This window comes from Perca flavescens, chromosome 19 (assembly GCF_004354835.1).
Source record: "Perca flavescens isolate YP-PL-M2 chromosome 19, PFLA_1.0, whole genome shotgun sequence".
Taxonomy (NCBI): Eukaryota; Metazoa; Chordata; class Actinopteri; order Perciformes; family Percidae; genus Perca; species Perca flavescens.
Genome location: NC_041349.1, coordinates 12314000 through 12334842, shown reverse-complemented (window position 1 = coordinate 12334842; position 20843 = coordinate 12314000). Strand labels below are relative to the sequence as shown.

The 20843-nt window shown below is 38.4% G+C and overlaps 3 protein-coding genes across 4 annotated transcripts; all 3 read right to left on the bottom strand.

The window, feature by feature from the left end:
- Positions 1-1054: 1054 nt before the first annotated feature.
- Positions 1055-3531, bottom strand: LOC114545755 (type-2 ice-structuring protein-like). Its single transcript, XM_028564253.1, has 5 exons — positions 3456-3531; positions 2568-2677; positions 2275-2409; positions 2087-2195; positions 1055-1332 (listed from the first exon to the last, which is right to left on the bottom strand). Exons 1-5 carry the CDS (start codon positions 3514-3516, stop codon positions 1265-1267), a joined length of 483 nt encoding a protein of 160 aa, XP_028420054.1. The 5' UTR covers positions 3517-3531; the 3' UTR covers positions 1055-1264.
- Positions 3532-6549: 3018 nt separating this feature from the next.
- LOC114545754 (ladderlectin-like) lies at positions 6550-12542 on the bottom strand. 2 transcript variants are annotated; one of them, XM_028564251.1, is made up of 7 exons: positions 12498-12542; positions 12268-12358; positions 11859-11909; positions 11541-11650; positions 11048-11182; positions 10838-10949; positions 6550-6883 (listed from the first exon to the last, which is right to left on the bottom strand). In XM_028564251.1, exons 2-7 carry the CDS (start codon positions 12326-12328, stop codon positions 6813-6815), a joined length of 540 nt encoding a protein of 179 aa, XP_028420052.1. In that variant the 5' UTR covers positions 12329-12358; positions 12498-12542; the 3' UTR covers positions 6550-6812. The 2 variants fall into 2 exon arrangements, with proteins under 2 accessions (XP_028420052.1, XP_028420053.1); XM_028564252.1 differs by having other exon boundaries at positions 11859-11900.
- A 1548-nt stretch (positions 12543-14090) lies between these two features.
- On the bottom strand, positions 14091-17813 carry LOC114545975 (galactose-specific lectin nattectin). The gene is made up of 7 exons (XM_028564599.1): positions 17770-17813; positions 16607-16697; positions 16198-16239; positions 15878-15987; positions 15298-15432; positions 15088-15199; positions 14091-14437 (listed from the first exon to the last, which is right to left on the bottom strand). The coding sequence occupies exons 2-7, from the start codon at positions 16665-16667 to the stop codon at positions 14367-14369; spliced, it is 531 nt and encodes a 176-aa protein (XP_028420400.1). The 5' UTR covers positions 16668-16697; positions 17770-17813; the 3' UTR covers positions 14091-14366.
- Positions 17814-20843: the final 3030 nt, after the last annotated feature.

The following is a 20843-nucleotide window of genomic DNA, read 5'->3' as shown; positions in this document are numbered from 1 at the left end:
ATAGAGGTTCATTCCTCGACCCAGCGGCCGCAGGTTCGACACCGACCAAAAACCGACGCAAAAACCAGTGAAACTTGAAAGGCCACTAATAAGAATCAGAGCAGAACATGGACCGAATCACAGCACTTGCTTGAAATATTTAACGTGTGATAAGGTCAGAGGTGTCAAGTAACTAAGTACAAATACTTCATTACCTTACTTAAGTAGAAATTTTGGGTATCTATACTTTACTGGAGTAATTATTTTACAGCAGATTTTTTACTTCTACTCCTTAAATTTCCACGCAGTTATCTGCACTTTCTACTCCTTACATTTTAAAAATAGCCTTGTTACTCCTATTTCAGTTTGGCTTGTTTTCATTCCGGCTTGTAATCGTTCAAATATCCGGCGGAATTTCCTGCGGTAAAAAAACAAAGTTATCCAGTTTACAATGATGTTTTTCCTAAAAACAAACTGACATCAAATCTTCACAGTGGAGACTTTTTTTGCTTAAAAAAACCTTGTTGCTAATTGATATTTTGTTTCCCGATTAACCGACTAAAAGTTGCAGATCTTAAAGCAATTACACTATTTTTGATTACTCATCTTGAAATTAAATGTAGTAATTTCTTTTCATACCACTTTGGACTCTGTGTAATTGTGACTCCATTTCTTACTATTTTTACAAACCAAACAATCAATCAATTAATGGAGAAAATAATCAGCATAATGAAAAGAAATAGTTAATAGTTTAAAATGAGCTCCAGCTCAACCAACTCAACACTAAATTTCTGCTTTTACATCAAAGCATAAGTAATAATGATCTAATGAAATATTATAACAGTATCAGTACTTTTACTTAAGTAGAGGATCTGAATACTTCCTTCACCATGACCTGTAGGGCATTAACACCTTACCTGACAATATTTTTGGCTCTTTTTTATTCATATAATTTATCCTCTAGTGTAACAGAATGCGCTAGTGGGACTGTATTGCCGTTTACAAAGAGGAGTTTAATGGGGTTGTATTCAGGTGTTATGTAGGATTAATCAGACTCACAGACCGGCTTTTTTCTATGCTTGAGCCTTTTAATTGTTTCAGACAAGAAAAAACAGTTAAGTCTTCAGAATGAAATGCCTAAAAGGCTACATTCTTTAAGCAATGAAAAAAGTAGGGAAAAAGTATGGATTACTAGATTCAAGAGGCTTCAGATGATAAAGACACAGAACTCCAACTCCTGTGGTTGTGATGGGTAATGCATGTTTCTCTGTTATCCTAAGACATGTTATTGCCTTTTAGCACAGACGGACGGCATGCGGAAACTGCAGGGCTGATCGTCAAATTTATTCTGATCTGTAAAAAGACAGAGGGAGTTAGTTTGGGTTAAATTATGTGCTTTGTTTCTTAAGCTAAAATGTTTCTTAAGCTATATATATCTTATATCTGTATACACGTATATATATATATATGTGCAAATATATAAATACTTATTTTTGTAATGATAAAACCAGAATATGGCACTGAGAATTATGTTGTATATAATTTGTCAAAAAGGCAAAGATCCTTATGTGCTCAAGTGAGATCTGGTGTTTTGCCTTTGACTATTGAAACAGGACGATATGTTAACGTAGAAGAAGAAAAACGGATCTGTCCTATGTGTTGTTTGAATGATATAGAAAATGAGTTCCATTTTGTTTTCTATTGTCCTTTTTATTGTGAACAGCGTGATTTTTTGTTTTGTAGGATAAAAGCAGAGATTGATTTGGTAAATATGGATGATGCTCAAAGACTGAGATGGATGTTCACATATGAAACATAAATTAGCCAATTATCTAGATACAGCTTGGGAGAGGAAAAAAGCTCTTTATCGAGATGATCATTGTAGATGAGAATTTGTTGTTTGTGTGTGGTATATGTGTACGTGTATATATGTGTATATGTGTGTATATGTATTATTTGTATTCATGTATTTTTCCGAATGATTTGTAAATGCGACAGGAAGATGTTTGTGAAATAAGTACATTTGTGGTGTCTTGTAATCCCATGTGGGATGGGCCAAAATGTTTGGCATGACACAGAAATAAAACATAACTAACTATATGTTTACCTCCAAAGTTCATCAACAGACAGTGTGCATTCCCTCGATTATCAGGCTGTCCTGGAGACCAGAAGTTGAACCTAAAAGGTGTACCATCACTCCAGAACCAGGAACCCTCCTAGAAGATGATTATACAGACAGTATGGTTTAGACACGCGTTTTAGTTCTTTTCAGATTTGGTGTAATCAGTAAAATACCTGTTGTGCATCGGAGCCTCCAAGCCATGTGAGGGGATACATATGAGTGATCCGCAGTATCATACTCTGAATCACGTGATGCTCTTCGAAGCTGTGCACTGATGCGAGGTTTCCACCGTGGTACAGACAGTTTTTCTGTATGAGGACAGAGAGAGTGCAGTTGTGTGGAGCCAGAGTACATGTCAAGTAATAAAAAACTAAATTAGAAGGGTATGCCGATCAACAACAAGTGTAACAGCCAAATGGACGTAGTTTTGAAGAATTTTGCACTGAATCCAGATCACCCTGATTACCTCAGCATCCGCCCAAGTCATGGCTGTTGGAACGTAGAGGAAACAGCGACCGTTGTAGCCAGTCCAACCACTTGGACAAGATGAAGACCTCTTGACGATGTGACTTTTCCCTGAAACAAATTTGGGAAAAAACTGAACCCAAGATGCATGGACCCAGATTGTTTTATTTTCACATGCAGAAAACAGTTGCAGCTGTAAATGGAGTTGACAAGAGCAGAAAAGGTAAAGTTTCAGCTGTAAAAGGTGTAAGACCCAAACACTTTGCAGAGCTGATCATAAGAATGTGTTTCTGTAAAATCTGAACAAATACCAACTCACCTTCCTGAACGAGTGGTTCTATCTTCTGACCCGGCTCTGCTTCTGGAACAGCTGGAGGTTTGACACAGAACTTAGTGACTGAACTCTATGTGCTCCCTATTCTTTACAGCAGGGGCGTCGGACTGGGGGGAAAAGAGGACTGAGTACCCAGGGCCCTCATGTGAGGAGGGCCCAAAAAGATGCTAGAATGAATAGCTATGGATGCGGGGAGGGGCTCATAGAAAATGCCTTTCTACAGGGCCCAGAATTGTGTGCTACACGCTTGCTTTACAGTGAAGAAGGACAAGACTGATTACTTCCAGTCCTAAAGTAATTCCTCTTATGGTCAGTTTGATAGGACTTTGACCCATGAATAACAAATCTCAATGTCCAGCTAGAATAAAAGAGGAGGCGGCATTGGCCTCTTTTTCAGGAAATATTGATAGTAATGATAAATAAAAGAAGCAACAGAGCAGGAGGAACGCTGAATGGATGTCAGTAAATAACAGGACATATTTAGGGAAGACTAACTAAATAAGTGACAAAGCATGTGGACAGTTTCTGGTCTTACAAACCCCAGTTAATACTCACCAGCAGCTCTGGTCAGAGCCATCATGGCACAGACCAGTAGAGACACAATCAGCACCTTCATGGTTGAGATGATGCAAATGGTAAAAAAGTCGTGATCAATTTATGATGAAACAGTTTCAATAATATAATGGGACTCAGATTTAAAGAATAACTACTACAACTTTATATATATATATATATATATATATATATATATATATATATATATATATATATATATAAACATATAGGGAACTATTCACTATTTAACCATTTAGTGGCATTCTCTAGCATTAAGGGCAGCCTATAGCACTGCATTTTCTCCACCGGAACTGCATCCTAGAAGGCGTTTCATCACATTTCATCTATTTAAACGTACTAACTTTCTGCCACTAGCGGTCTGTCAACCAAAACAATGGATTGTAAACACAGACTTTTGATGACGTTGGGAAGTTGCGTAGAATTATGGGAGTTTTAGTTTTTATTGTTAAATACATCGCTGGTTAGAAAGCGTCTGTTCACGGACGAGTGTACCCATTTAAGTTTATTCACGTTACGTTTAGTAACGTTTATTCATATCATTCTAACAAAATAGCTGCATTTTCCCCAACATAATAACGTTTTTCTTGATTCGATCTGTATTGGTAACTGACCAGTTAGCTAGTGAGCCAGCAAGCTAACATTAGCTAGCAGTGCAGCAGCAGGACATCTCCAAGCTGCCCAGAATGATCTCACCCTTCACTTTTCTGTAGTCTTAACTTTTGGTGCTTAACCCACCTTTTGTTGGGTTAATTTAGCTAACTGTAAAGACGGGGGAGAAATTCGGCAGGGAGGAGATTTTTGGCACTAACACCGGTAGCGCTAACGGAGACCTAGTTAACGTTGTGGATGGCCGCTGTTGTGACTGGATGCCTGGCTCATTAAATTGCCGTTAGCATCATTAGCACCTGGCACTGGAGTTAAGTGCTGGCCAGGTATAGATTGCTGTGATAGGGGCTGGCTGTTGGCTGGCTAGGGGGCCAACAGTAACTAGCTTTATATGTCCGGGGGGTGTTGTCAGCTCTCATCCCAAATGAAGTGTCTTTGCGCCGGGGGAGTGAGGCAGACAGACCGGTGTGTGCTAGCTGGCTAAATTAGCATTATATTAGTTGTCTATCTATACAGCTAACGTTAACGTTACTAGTGAACTTATTCGTGGGTTAGCTCAGTGCTGCTTTTATCCGTGGTCAAAACAATCTGACTACTAATAACTTTATGAGCCTGTTGAACTGATGTTGTAACCCTATAATGTTAGCATTAACATTAGCTAGGCTACGTTACTTGTCAGCCAGCACATTGTAGTAACGTTAAGCTGGATCGATATTAATATGCATCAATAAATAAGATCTCTGCTGTATTACTGTGTTGCAAAGTGGCATGTAATTAATCACAAAATGATGCCTTGTGGCAGAAAAAGCAGTATTACGGTTACAAGTATTTTTTACTGTGACATTGTATGATTTACAATTACTCCTGAACATATCATCTGGGTGCAACTAGACGGTGAAAGGTTATATGACGCCACTGACGGGCAGCTAAAGGAAACGTGCCATGTCTGAAAATGAAATAACAGATTTCTCTGGGTTTGACATTTGGTGGAAACATTTGGGATAGTGTAACTACACAACTCAAAAAAATATTTAACAAAGGTATGGTCGTTTTTAGACATTTTAAGGCAGAAATGTTACATATTATACCTTTAAAGGGCACCCTAGGGTACTTTTATCATGTTTTCTCCATGCTCAATGATGATGATTAGAAAGTGTCTGGAATGTCAGGCTGTGTCCGCAATCACCCTTTACTCATTCTCTATATCAGGGGTGTCGAACTCAACTTCACTAAGGGCCACACTGGAAAATGAGAATCACATTAAGGGCCAGACATGTTTGACATGCTTTTTTTCAACCGTAAAGTTGATTAATCCCTTTTGACTGTATTTTTTGTGTCTCATATAGCTTTCTCACTAACAGTTTGGTCGACATAAAGCCCTAAACAACAACCTGTTTCACAGCCTGAATATGTAAACTCTCTATGGCAATTTCTGAGCCTCAAAGTCGGCAAATCTGCCAAATTCTGCTTTGAGAGTTGCACAACTGCAGTCCGTAAAACAGTTTGCCGTCTTTTTGGTTTGGCTCACATCTAGGCGGGCCAAAATCTATTGTGAACATAAATTCATATGTGGGCCGGATCAAAATTCGCGAGGGGCCGGATTTGGCCCGCGGGCCTTGAGTTTGACACGTGCTCTATACAGTGAACGCTCATGTGCAGTAAATTCAGATTTCAGACACTTTCTTACCATCATCATTTTGCGTCATCACTGACATCATAATAAGCTACACTTGACCATCAGCTTGTGTGATATTGTTTGCCAGTTAGACAGCGTGCGGGGGTTTCTTTGCAACTTTTGACCTGCTTGTCCCCCTCAGGAGCAAATGTCTCACGATGTAGATGTGCAGAGTATGTTTCTGTACTGTGTCGTAGTGGCTAACAGAGTTACATCATGGCTCAGAGGGGTGTTTTTGGATTCAGCTTAAACTTAAACATCTCCAGAGAGAGTTGGGTTGAGGTCCAGATCAGTCAACAATAGACTCATCTAATAATCAGGTGGCATCAGGTCCAAAGAGACGAGTATTTCAAAACCTGGGAACTAAAACTTTCTCCAGACCACTATTGTTATGTAGGGATTTCTCTTTTTTGCTGTGTGTGTGTGTGTGTGTGTGTGTGTGTGTGTGGAGACCCCGCCACTTTGGCCTGCCTTTACTCACAAAATGAACAGTTCTTGAGACACACACACACACACACACACACACACACACACACACAAAGGATTCTGACACACTGTTGCAAACAGGAAGATCCATTTGATGGTTGATGCATCATTAACGGCATATCTTTGTGACAGAAATGTCCACTTATTACTTAAAAAAGTGTATGTGCACAATTATATTTAATGATATTCAGAGTTCTTTGAAATGTAAGAAGTTTTAAAAAAAACTACTAAATTTAACACAGACTCACAGACTAGCTGGTTTAGATGCTTGAGTGTTTTAATTTTGCATAATGAAAGACAAGAAAGACCAGTTCACTCTCCAGACAGAATAAAGTTTTGCTAAAAGCATTATTTTCATAACTCGTTCAGTCTGCTCTTAGGCCTAAGAGACAATCCAGCTCCTGTATGTCACTTGTCTCTTCAATCCTTTGGTAGTGTTACAGCGATAGAAAAGATAGATATGAAATGAGATATAGAGCCTTTAGGTTATATATATGAGACTGATGACACAAAAACGACTGTTCTTGTGCTCTCGACAGGTACTTGATGCCTCTGTGTCAGCCCAGGAATCATCTGATTGTCTTGCTGCAGACAAATGGGTAATGGGTATAACACTCGAAATCATCCCAGCAATTTCCTTCTGTAAAAACCAAAAACACAGGAGCGTTTCTTCTTCTTCTGAATACAAACATTTTTTTTATTTTTTTTATTTGTTGTTTATTTGAATAGGGACAGATACAAAAAAACATAGATTATTACATAAAGAACAATCCGAGGCCTGTATCAAAGTGTTTATAGCCATGGCTAATTCGCAACACCTGTCCCTAGAAGGGGTTCTAACAGTTAAAATAATAAAGGAATTACATTTTTACAGTGACTACAATAAAAGGTCCAGAAACCAGTTAACAGCAATAAAAATAAGTGTAGTAAATAAACACATTCACTCGAACTCACACAGATGCACACCTCACATACACACAGCTATACATTTCATATGGCATGATCACACTGCTGCTGCTGTATAAACCATGCTTTTTGAAAGGTGGATAATTTAGTTAGAGTTTTTATATTTGTGGGAAGCCAGTTCCATAAATTTCACAGAAAGAACATTTTGGGCAAAAGAGGTTTTACAAAATGGAACTGCATAGTCTCCACATGCAGCACCTTTTGTGGATCTGGAGGATTCCAGCCTGTTCACAAATTTACAAAGTGGCTCAGGTGCAAGTCCAGTCAAACATTTAAAAAACAAGTTTATGAATCTAAGATTAACAAAATTTAAGATTTTATATTTATTTAAAATGTAACAGTGATGGAATCGAATGGGCACGGTTATAAAGCCTCTCAATAGGCTTTAGGGTAGTTTGGTTAGCCTGGGACCAAACAGTGGTGCAGTACGACAGGTGGGACAGGATCATAGTGTTCAGAAAGACATGAGAATGTGCTCATGTCTTTCTGAACACTATGATCCTCATTGATCCTCAAATGTTAAACTGCTCCTGATCAATCTTAAACAGTTCATTACTGGCTTTCATTTTTCTTGAGATGGTTTTAATATGACATTTATAATTTAGCTGAGAATCTAAAATCACTCCTAAATATTTTTCTTCTTCTACCTGATCGATGAGTTCACCATTCATTTTAATGTTAAGGTAATTTATTATCCGCTTTCTTGTTATAGAAAAACACAGATTTAGTTTTCCTCAGATTAAGTGTTAAACATAATTTGTTTAGCCAATCAAACACTTTCTCAAGACTTTTGAAGGCTTTTGCCGGACACATAAACCACAGTGTCATCGGCATACATCTGAATGCCAACTTCAGGACATACTTCAAGCAGCTCGTTCACATACAGGCTGAAGAGAACGGGCCCCAGTATGGTTCCCCTGCGGGATTCCGGTCTTAATTTTACATGGTCAATAACTACACATTGTTCTCGACCCTGTAAGTATGACTCAAACCATGATAATGCCTCGTATAATGTATTGTATGATGATAGTTTGGAGATAAGACGGCTATGATTTACGGTGTCGAATGCCCTCTTTAAGTCCAGGAATACTGCACCCACGATGTTTCCTTTATCCAGCGGCTGCACAATATTTTCCAATAATGCGCAGATGTCTGTTTCAGTGGAATGGTTCTGTCTGAAACCATACTGTTGAGGGTGTATATACTGATGTAGTTCTAAATATTGAGTTAGTTGTTCTGAAACGATTTCTTTCTAATATTTTTGACATTACCGGAACTAGACTTATTGGTCGATAGTTACTAATGTCTGTGGTATTCGCGGACTTAAAGATGGGTTTTACCAGTGACTTTTTCCAAGCATCTGGAAATATTCCAGTTTTAATAGAGACATTTATAATATGAGTCAAAGGATGAATGATGTGCATATTTTTTGAGGAAAGTTGCGTCTATGTTATAGTTATCTTTGGATAAATTGGTATTCAGGTCTGAAATTGCTTTCAATACCACTGCCAGGCGAGGGAGGCGGGGAGGAAGTAGAAGCTGGATGCCGGTCAGGGCTGCTAGCCTGGCTAAGGAAACTACCACACAATTCGCCACTGCAGAGACTCATATTCACCAACGACAGCACACAAAATGGATATAAATGCTACAAATACACATGGAACTGCTGCGTGATGATTATTACCGGAGCCTGGCTGAACACACTCACTCATCCCAGAAGGCAGCTATAGCAGCTAGAGGGTAGGTGAATTTAAACAATAGCTAAGTTGCTAAATGCATCTTGTTGTCATGTAAGGGCCCTGTTCATGTTGCACAGACATTTTAATTGCATTTTGTGTCTGTTAAAAGGCACAAAGGCACTCTTTATCTTATGCCCCCATAACTGCCGTTTTAGCTGAGTGGGAGCTCTCGGCATTAGCTGCAGCAGCTCCGTGTTGCTAGCACCGATTCGGCTAGTTTTTTTTGCTATCGGCAGTACTTGCCCGGAGTTCTCCTTTAAATTGCGCATTTCTTTTACTACTTGATTTCGTAAACCTTTCAATAACATCAGATCTGTGTCATATCTGGTTTTAAGATAGGTTTTTAGAGCAAAATCTCTTTTTTTAATTAGCTGTCGTACTGCATCACTTACCCATGGAAGCTGTGACTTTCTTTGTGGCTTTTTACATTGTTTTAAGAACTTATTTAAAATGTTACTCATTGTAGAAGTAAATATATCACAACACTCGTTCACTTGACTATGTTGTGAGACTTCATCCCAATTTGTGTTTGACAACTCATTCTCAAATTTAATAAGATCCTTGCGGGGAATTATTACCTTGGTTGCCTTACGGTCATATTTATATTCATTTAGATGTTTTTTTGAGAGTTTTCTGGAAATTAATATAATTTTATGATCTGATAAGCCACACACCAGATTGTATGTTTTTAAGACTTTTTCCGGCTTATTTGAGAAAGCTAAATCTATTGCTGTCTGTGATGTTTTTGTCAAGAGGGTCGGTCCATTTACAAATTGATGAAAGTCATATTTTGATATGAGTTCTTTGAGTTGTTTCCTACTGGATTTATTTAACCAATTTCACATTAGTATCTCCATAAATAAGCACCTCAATGTTCGGTTTAAGAGACTTGAGAATTTTTTCCAAGTTTTGATAAAAAGTTTGTAGGCAACTAGATGGTGGATTATACACCACAAATATGTTAAACATCATGTGAGAGGATAGAGCCACATTTACACAAAGACTTTCAAGTGATAAAGATTCATCTAATTGAACTTCCTTGGTCTTAAAAGACTCTTTAATGTAAACCAGAACTCCTCCTCCTCTACTAGTAACCCTGTCCTTTCTATAGCACTTATAGCCAGGCACATCTATCATTGATGTGGGGGTTTTATCATGCATCCATGTTTCACTTATGCACAAATAATCAAGATTGGAAACAGTTAGCAAAATTCTAATTTCATCACATCACTATACAAAGACATACTCTGTTATAATAAAAACAACTAGAGACTGCGTACAAGCTGATATATGAGTTTGATAACATTTTATCGTGATCGGAGCTAACAGGATGTGAGTGTTTCTGTGACTTGTTCAGCCTAAAGGCTGCTGGAGACAGCTGTCAACTGTCCGACTTGACAGCGGATTTTTGTCACCGCCCACTGCTGCTGCCGCCTGCTCTCGTCCACTTTACAGGCAAGGCGCAGTTCATCTCAAACAAGCCTAATGTTATTGATTGAGAAAGCCAGCCCAGTTTTTCATATGTGCTACCCATAGGTGCTGCCTGAGCCAGCACAGCCCGCCCAGTGGCTTGTTTGAATTTGGAGGACCAACAACAACAGAGTGGGCCAGCTGACCAATCAGAGCAGACTGGGCTTTACGGGGAGGCGGGCCAAGACCTCAGACATAAGCATATAAACCTAAACATGTAAACCTATGTCAAGTATACCTCAAGAATGCATATATGATGCTCAAAGGAAGTAATAACAGGGACACTTTAAAATATAATTAAACATTTTACATTTTGTAATTGCCTCTCAAGGTATTCTTAGAATTGACCAGTGCATGAAAAAAAAATATTTTTGCATGTAATGTTAACCTCTCAATAGAAATAATGTCATTTGATTTACCTCCATAGTTCATTTTCAGACAGTGCTGACTGCCACGATTGTTGTTGGGCTCTCCACGACACCAGTTCACGTAGATGAAACGTGAACCATCACTCCACAGCCAAATATCGTTCTAGAGACAAGAGAACAGAATATTACATAAATAAAAAAAGATTTTTTTTAATGGAATAACTGTCAGATCATGTGTACTCATATATAAGAATAGCCTACCTGTTGGGCATCAGAGCCTCCGATCCATGTTTCTTTAGACTCAAAACTGGTTTTAACTATCAGCCTTTGAATCTCATGGTATTCCTGTATATTATGTACTGATGCAAGGTTCCCACCCAGGGACTGACAGTTTCTCTGATAAACATACAGACAGACAGACAGACAAACAGACAGACAGACAGACAGACAGACAGGAGTTTAGGGGTTGCAACTAACAATGATTTTCATTAGTTGTTTGATCTAAAAAATGTCAGAAAATGGTAAAAAATGTTGATCAGTGTTTTCCAAATCCCAAGATGACGTCTTCAAATGTCTTGTTTTGTCCACAACTCAAAGATATTCAGGTTACTCTCAAAGAAGAGTGAAGAAACTAGAAAATAGTCACATTAAAGAGGCTGGAAACAAAGAATTTTGACATTTTTTCTATTAAAATTACTCAGTTGACAAAATAAAGTTCACATAGAAGCAGTGAATCAAAAATCATCCTGATTACCTCAGCATTAGCCCAAGTCATGGCTGTTGGAACGTAGAGGAAACAGCGACCGTTGTAGCGAGTCCAACCTCTGGGACAAGATGAAGACTTCTCGACGATGTGACTTTTCCCTGAAAACAAATTTAGAAAAGAACTGAACACAAGAGGCAACAACAAAGGTTTTTTAATTTTCAAAGAAACAGTTGCAGCTGGAAATGATGTCGACGAGAGAGGCCAAAACTGTTAAAGTTTCAGATGTAAAAGGTGAAAGACCCAAACACTTTGCAGAGCTGATCATAAGAATGTGTTTCTGTAAAATCTGAACAAATACCAACTCACCTTCCTGAACGAGTGGTTCTATCTTCTGACCCGGCTCTGCTTCTGGAACAGCTGGAGGTTTGACACAGAACGTAGTGACTGAACTCTATGTGCTCCCTATTCTTTACAGTGAAGAAGGACAAGACTGTTTACTTCCAGTCCTAAAGTAATTCCTCTTATGGTGAGTTTGATAGGACTTTGACCCATGAATAACAAATCTCTCCAATGTCCAGCCAGAATTAAAGAAGAGGCGGCATCGGCCTCATTTTCTGGAAATATTGATAGTAATGATAAATAAATGAAGCAACAGAGCAGGAGGAACGCTGCATGGATGTCAGTAAATAACAGGATATATTTAGAGAAGACTAACTAAATAAGTGACAAAGCATGTGGACAGTTTCTGGTCTTACAAACCCCAGTTAACACTCACCAGCAGCTGTGGTCAGAGCCATCATGGCACAGACCAGTAGAGACACAATCAGCACCTTCATGGTTGAGATGATGAAAATGGTAAAAATGATCTTCAACAAAGAGAAACAGATGTGTTAGTGATATTTCTGAAGAGAGCCCCTTCGAGTACAGGACAAGAGGAAGTAGAGATGATAATAGGAGACAACAGAGCATAAGAAACAAGGGAGTGAGAAAAGAGATGAAGCAAACCTTCTGCAGGATTATCTTCTTTCTTCTTAGTGTCAGCTTCAGTGTTCCTGTGTGGAGGTGATGAACAACAGAAACACCAGCTCTTATATACAGTGAATTATCTATATTTGCTTTGAACAAATATATCCATCTACTCCACCTCAGTATATGGTGGGCTATAAAAATCAATTGCTTTTGACTGATCCTGTAGAACAGGATCTTCCCTATGAAGAATGACGTGTCACCTGTAGACCTGAACAACTGAAGGACAAATTGTTTGGACATAAGATGGATGCAGAAGATGAAATATGAAATGATTATATTAAATAATAAAGTGCAACCTTTTCTGAAAAGGCAGAAAAAAGGAAAGTCGTGATCAATTTATGATGAAACAGTTCCAATAATATAATGGGACTCAAATTTAAAGAATAACTACTACAACTTTATAAAAAAAAAAAAAAAAAACATATAGGGAACTATTCACTATTTAACCATTTAGTGGCATTTTCTAGCATGAAGGGCAGCCTATGGCACTGCACTGCATTTTCTCCACCGGAAATGCATCCTAGAAGGCGTTTCATCATGTTTCATCTATTTAATGGGCACTCTACTTTATCATGTTTTCTCCACACTCAATGATGATGATTAGTAAGTATCCGAAATGTCAGGTTGTGTCCGCAATCACCCTTTACTCATTCTCTTTATAGTGAACGCTCATGTGCAGTTAATTCTGATTTCAGACACTTTATGAGCATCATCATTTTGCGTCATTACTGACATCATATAAAGCTGCACTTGAACATCAGCTTGTGTGATATTGTTTGCCAGTTAGACAACGTGCAGTTTTTTTTTGTTGCAACTTTTGACCTGCTTGTCCCCCTCAGGAGCACCTGTCTCACGATGTAGATGTGCAGAGTATGTTTCTGTACTGTGTCATAGTGGCTAACAGAGTTATATCATGGCCCAGAGGTGTGTTTTTGGATTTCAGTCAGTTTAAACTTCACCATCTCCAGAGAGAGTTGGGTTGAGGTCCAGATCAGTCAACAATAGACTCATCTAATAATCAGGTGGCATGTATTTCAAGTATTTTGAGTATTTCAAAACCTGGGAACTAAAACTTTCTCCAGACCACTATTGTTACGTAGGGATTTGTCTTTTTGCGGATTGTCTCTGTGTGTGTGTGTGTGTGTGTGTGTGTGTGCCTCCTCCATCTCTTTTCCAGGTTGGTGATTGCTGAGTGAGCACACCTGTGCTCAGCTACCTGGATAAAGGGGAGGAGACCCCGCCACTTTGGCCTGCCTTTACTCACAAAATGAACAGTTCTTGAGACACACACACACACACACACACACACACACACACAAAAATGATTCTGACACACTGTTGTAAACAGGAAGGTCCATGTGATTGTTGATGCATCATTAACGGCATATCTTTGTGATAGAAATGTCCACTTATTACTTAAAAAAGTGTATGTGCACAATAATAGTTAATGATGTTACAGTCAGATTTATTTGAAATGTAAGAAGTTTTAAAACAAACTACTAGATTTAACACAGACTCACAGACCAGCTGGTTTAGATGCTTGAGCGTTTTAATTTTGCATATTGAAAGACAAGAAAGACCAGTTCACTCTCCAGACAGAATAAAGTTTTGCTAAAAGCATTATTTTCATAACTCGTTCAGTCTGCTCTTAGGCCTAAGAGACAATCCAGCTCCTGTATGTCACTTGTCTCTTCAATCCTTTGGTAGCGTTACAGCGATAGAAAAGACAAAGATATGAAATGAGATATAAAGCCTTTAGGTTATATACAGTATACGAGATTGATAACACAAAAAACGTATTAGTGCTCTCCACAGGTACTTGATGCCTCTGCGTCAGCCCAGGAATCATCTGATTTTCTTGCTGCAGACAAATGGGCGACGGACAGTACACTTGGCATCATCCCAGCATTTTCTGCCTGCAAAAAACACATGAGCATTTCTTCTTCTTCTGAATACAAACATCACTATACAAAAGACATACTCTGTAAAAATAAAAACAACTGGAGACTTTGTACAAGCTGATATATGGGTTTGATAACATTTTATCGTGATCGGACCTAACAGGATGTGAGTGTTTCTGTGACTTGTTCAGCCTAAAGGCTGCTGGAGACAGCTGTCAACTGTCCGACTTGACAGCGGATTTTTGTCACCGCCCACTGCTGCTGCCGCCTGCTCTCGTCCACTTTACAGGCAAGGCGCAGTTCATCTCAAACAATCCTAATGTTATTGATTGAGAAAGCCAGCATAGTTTTTCATATGTGCTACCCATAGGTGCTGCCTGAGCCAGCCCAGTGGCTTGTTTGAATTTGGAGGACCAACAACAACAGAGTGGGCCAGCTGACCAATCAGAGCAGACTGGGCTTTACGGGGAGGCGGGCCAAGACCTCAGACATAAGCATGTAAACCTATGTCAAGTATACATCAAGAAAACATATATAACAGGGGCTCTTTAAAACATTACACAAGGTAATCTTAGAATTGACCAGTGCATGAAAAAAAAAATGTTGATGAATGATGTAATGTTAAAGCTCTAACTTCTCAATAGAAATTATGTCATTTGATTTACCTCCATAGTTCATTTGTATACAGTTCTGGCTGCCAAAAAAGTTGTTGGGCTCTCCACGACACCAGTTCACGTAGGTGAAACGTGAACTATCACTCCACAGCCAAATATTCTTCTAGAGACAAGAGAACAGAAAATTATATGAATAAAATAAATATTTTTTTAATGCAATAACTCTCAGATCGTGTGTACTCATATATAAGAATAGCCTACCTGTTGGGCATTGGAGCCTCCAATCCATGCTGCTTTATGCTCATAACTGGTTTTCACTATCAGGCTCTGAATCTCATGGTATTCATGTATGTTATGAACTGATGCAAGGTTCCCACCCAGGGACTGACAGTTTCTCTGATAAACAGACAGATGGGAGTTTAGGGGCTGCACTGCAACTAACAATGATTTTCATTGTCAATTAATTGATTAGTTGTTTGGTCTAAAACATGTCAAAAAATGGTGAAAAATGTCGATCAGTGTTTTCCAAATCCCAAGATGACATCTTCAAATGTCTTGCTTTGTCCACAACTCAAAGGTATTCAGTTTACAGAAACTGAAACAGAAGAGTGAAGAAACTAGAAAATAGTCACATTAAAGAGGCTGGAATCAAAGAATTTTGACATTTATTTTATTAAAATGACTCAGTCGATTAATCTCTGCAGCTATAGTGGAGTTGCCATGACACTAATAAATAGAAAGGTTGAAGGACAACAAGTCAGAAGAAGACGCCAAATAACCAAGAGTGCAAGTCAACACAAACGTCACGTAGAAGCAGTGAATCAAAAATCATCCTGATTACCTCAGCATTAGACCACGTCATGGCTTTTGGAATGTAGAGGAAACAGCGACCGTTGTAGCGAGTCCAACCTCTGGGACAAGATGAAGACCTCTTGACGATGTGACTTTTCCCTGAAAACAAATTTAGAAAAGAACTGAACACAAGAGGCAACAACAAAGACTTTTTTTCATTTTCACAGAAATATTTGCAGCTGTAAATGATGTCAATGAGAGAGGCCAAAACTGTTAAAGTTTCAGCTGTAAAAGGTGAAAGACCCAAACACTTTGCAGAGCTGGTCATAAGAATGTGTTTCTGTAAAATCTGAACAAATACCAACTCACCTTCCTGAACGAGTGGTTCTATCTTCTGACCCGGCTCTGCTTCTTGAACAGCTGGAGGATTAACACAGAACTTAGTGACTGAACTCTATGTGCTCCCTATTCTTTACAGTGAAGAAGGACAAGACTGTTTACTTCCAGTCCTAAAGTAATTCCTCTTATGGTCAGTTTGATAGGACTTTGACCCATGAATAACAAATCTCTCCAATGTCCAGCCAGAATAAAAGAGGAGGCGGCATTGGCCTCTTTTTCAGGAAATATTGATAGTAATGATAAATAAAAGAAGCAACAGAGGAGGAGGAACGCTGCATGGATGTCAGTAAATAACAGGACATATTTAGAGAAGACTAACTAAATAAGTGACAAAGCATGTGGACAGTTTCTGGTCTTACAAACCCCAGTTAATACTCACCAGCAGCTGTGGTCAGAGCCATCATGGCACAGACCAGTAGAGACACAATCAGCACCTTCATGGTTGAGATGATGAAAATGGTAAAAATGATCTTCAACAAAGAGAAACAGATGTGTTAGTGATATTTCTGAAGAGAGCCCCTTCGAGTACAGGACAAGAGGAAGTAGAGATGATAATAGGAGACAACAGAGCATAAGAAACAAGGGAGTGAGAAAAGAGATGAAGCAAACCTTCAGCAGGATTATCTTCTTTCTTCTCAGTGTCAGCTTCAGTGTTCCTGTGTGGAGGTGATGAACAAGAGAAACACCAGCTCTTATATACAGTGGAATATCTATATATCTTTGCTTTGAACAAATATCTCCATCTACTCCACCTCAGTATACGGTGGGCTATAAAAATCAATTGTTTTTGACTGATCCTGTAGAACAGGATCTTCCCTATGAAGAATGACGTGTCACCTGTAGACCTGAACAACTGAAGGACAAACTGTTTAGACATTAGATGGATGGAGAAGATGAAATATTCAACCCGGTCTCACGCCATTTCGTGAAATTGTCACGTTATTTTGAGGTGTTGATACGTTTACAGGGCACGTTTTTCACGTTTATTTTGTGTACACGCCACAAATTTTGAACGTATACGGGGGCCTGTTGCACAAAACCAGGATAAGGGATTACAGTTTTTCACAATCGCTATGACACTTTTTTCAATACTTTTAACAACTTTCCTAAACTCTTAACGCACCAACACACCTACAACACACGATTGGCAAAACAGTTAATTTCATGCTCAAAATCACACATTGTAAACTAAACTCCAACACCGATTTTCAAAATACAATAATTCACTAACACAATACACTGTGTTTACCAAAACAATGTAATCATGTCTCAAAATCAAATAATTCTTCCAAAACACTAACACATGTTCTCTCCCAACAGGAACATTTAGTCAATCATAGCACAATGTCATAAAAAACACTAACATCCCATAGAATAACAGAAACTACATTATTTTATGTATCAGGTCTGCCCTTATACAACAGACAAAAGTGACTGTATTGATCATAGATTGGGTTTTGGACTGCAGTTTCTGTGGAAGCCTCTACATTTTTGTTTTGTTGGGTTTAGAAAATTTTTTTAAAGATTAAAGATGAAGCAAACCTTCTGCAGGATTATCTTCTTTCTTCTCAGTGTCAGCTTCAGTGTTCCTGTGTGGAGGTGATGAACAAGAGAAACACCAGCTCTTATATACACTGAATTATCTATCTATATTTGGTTTAAAAATTAATATCTCCACCTACTCCACCTCTGTGTATGTTGGGGCTATGAAAATCAAATTGACCCCAAGGATAACAGGAGGGATACAGCAGCAGTCAATGTGCTGCATTTGGCAAGAAAAACGTATACATCATATGAATTACAGTGCTTAACATTTTGTAGCTTTTGGTACGTATGGTTCATGAGAACAGGCTGGTGCAGACTTACTGGTAAAATTGTACTGGCCTAACTATTTTTTTTGGATTAAATGATTAAACTAAGGCCTAAAAACATTTTATAAGTAAGTGACTAATGTAAAACCGTATGTAGCCTAATATTAGATACAAGACCATGTGTATAAAAGCTGCTCTTAAGTAGGCCTGCAATTTTACCAAACCCCACAGAGCAGCACTAAGCAGAATTCCTACAATTAAACAGGACAGTGAAGTGTTCTCATGTATGTTTGTGGGGCGATCTTTATCTATCTCTAATATCTCCACCTACTCCACCTCTGTGTATAAAAATCAATGGCTTGTGACAGATCCTGTAGAACAGGATCTTTCCTGGGAGCATGACAACGTGTCAGGACAAACTGTTCAGACAATAAATGGTTGGAGAAGCTAAAACATAGATATTACATGATTATATTAAATGATAAAGTACAACATTTTATGAAAGAGCAAAGCTACGTGCGGTCAGGTACGAGCAGTCAGTCGCGATTAATTTATGATGAAACAGTTCCAAACCCTGGTTAAAATTTAAATTATTCTAAGTAGAACTACTACCGCTTTATAATGAAAACACACAGGAGCTATTTAACCATTTAGAGGCCAACTCATTTTTCAGCACGAAGGGCAGCCTATGGCACCGCATTGTGTTTTCTCCACTGAAACAGCACTCTAGAATGCACTACTCTTAGGCCTAAGAGACAATCCAGCTCCTGTATGTCACTTGTCTCTTCAATCCTTTGGTAGCGTTACAGCGATAGAAAAGATAGAGATATGAAATGAGATATAGAGCCTTTAGGTTATAGATATGAGACTGATGACACAAAAACATTATTTTTGCTCTCGACAGGTACTTGATGCCTCTGTGTCAGCGCAAATGGGTGAAGGAAGGACAGAACACCCAACATCATCCCAGCATTCTCCGTCTGCAAAAACCAAAAACACAGGATCGTTTCTTCTGAATACAAACATCACTACAAAATGTGTCAGACAGATACCACCGTTGTACTGTCAACATTATGGTTATTGTTTTAACCATTCATAAGAGAGAAGCCACAGTGAAAACCATATAGAATCAATATAGCAAATGATGAAATTCTGATTAAATGTATCAGTTTATCATTTGCACCACTCATACATTCAAGTTATAATCCTTAAGATATAAATAAACGTTTCTTTCCACCATTTCATTCACATTTGCATTCTGTAATTGCCTCTCAAGAAAATCTCAGAATTGACCATTGCATGAAAAAAACAACAATGATTTTGCCTGTAGTAGCTTACTTTGACCTTTCAGTAGAAATACTGTAAATTTAGTTGTTTGGTCTATAAAATGTCAGAAAATGGTGATGACGATCAGTGTTTCCCAGAGCCCAAGATAACGTCCTCAAATGTCTTGTTTGACTTGTGTTGAAATGAATATCTTTGAGGTGTCCACAACTCAAAGATATTCAGTTTACTGAAGGATTATCTAAATAGTTGGCGATTTTAATAGTCAACAACTAATCAATTAATCTCTGCAGCTCTAGTGGAGTTGCCATGAAACTAATAAATAGAAGAGGTGAAGGACACCAAGTTAGAAGAAGACGCCAATTATCCAAGAGTGCAAGTCAACACAAACAAAATGAACTTTACGTAGAAGCAGTGAATCAAAAATCATTCTGATTACCTCAGCCTTAGCCCAAGTCATAGCTGTTGGAAAATACTGGAAACAGCGACCTCTGACCTTAGACCAACCACTGGGACAAGATGTCGCCCTCTTGACCAGGTGACTCTTTACTGGGAACAAATAAGAGAATAAAGGGTAAGTCGTCGGTTAAAGTCTCTACATAATCTCAAAACAAAAGACAAAATCCCATCATCCCTGTTGTGGCCTCTGGTTACCAGTCAGTTTTATAGTTGATATGAAAGGTGTAGTTTCACACTTTGGGAACTATTTTGATGTGCTCTAATGTCAAATTAGAAAGATAGATACTTGGACTTGGCAAAAATGTACACATCCACTGTGCATTATTTGCCCACTTGTCCTGGATGCTAGCAGTGTTTGGGCTAACGTTAGCCAGCTCCTGATTTATTAGATTCAGGGAAGTTACACTCCAGTCAGTGTTACCCAACACAGCATTACGTTTGACATACACATCTGTTAGTCCCCATCCTAAATACCTTATTTTTTACATCAGTGGTTACTCTCTGATTTATTGGGTTGTAACAATTAGTGTAAGTTTGATGGACTGACCTTTTAGCCCCCAAGTCCAAGGTGGAGCTGCTGCCAGGTGCAAATATTGTAACTGTATTCATGTGATGCAGGGCGTTACCGTGGGTAAATACAGGTTAAAAACCAATTGATCATGACAAGGTCCATACATCGTATGGACCTTGTCTGGAGATGGAACTGGGGAACAGAGCCAAAACAATCAAAAGAGATACTTGTAAAAGAGAAATGTTGTAAACTCAAGATAATTATTAACAGTAACAGTCACAATCTCCAGTGTTGAGGCACGGTCACCTTTACATTTTGGGTAAAAACATTTTTCACAAAGGATTTTAGTGAGAGTAATAATAGTGCTAAGCAAGTCAGTATTAAGGCTAAGTTTTTACAATAATTATGGAGTAATATCACTGTAATACAGTCAAGGAAAATCCAGGAAAACACAACTTATTGCTAAAAATAATGCTGAAATTCTTTCCCGACCAAATGCTTATCTTTAAAAACATTCAGTGTCTTTACCAAGATATAACTTTGGTATTACA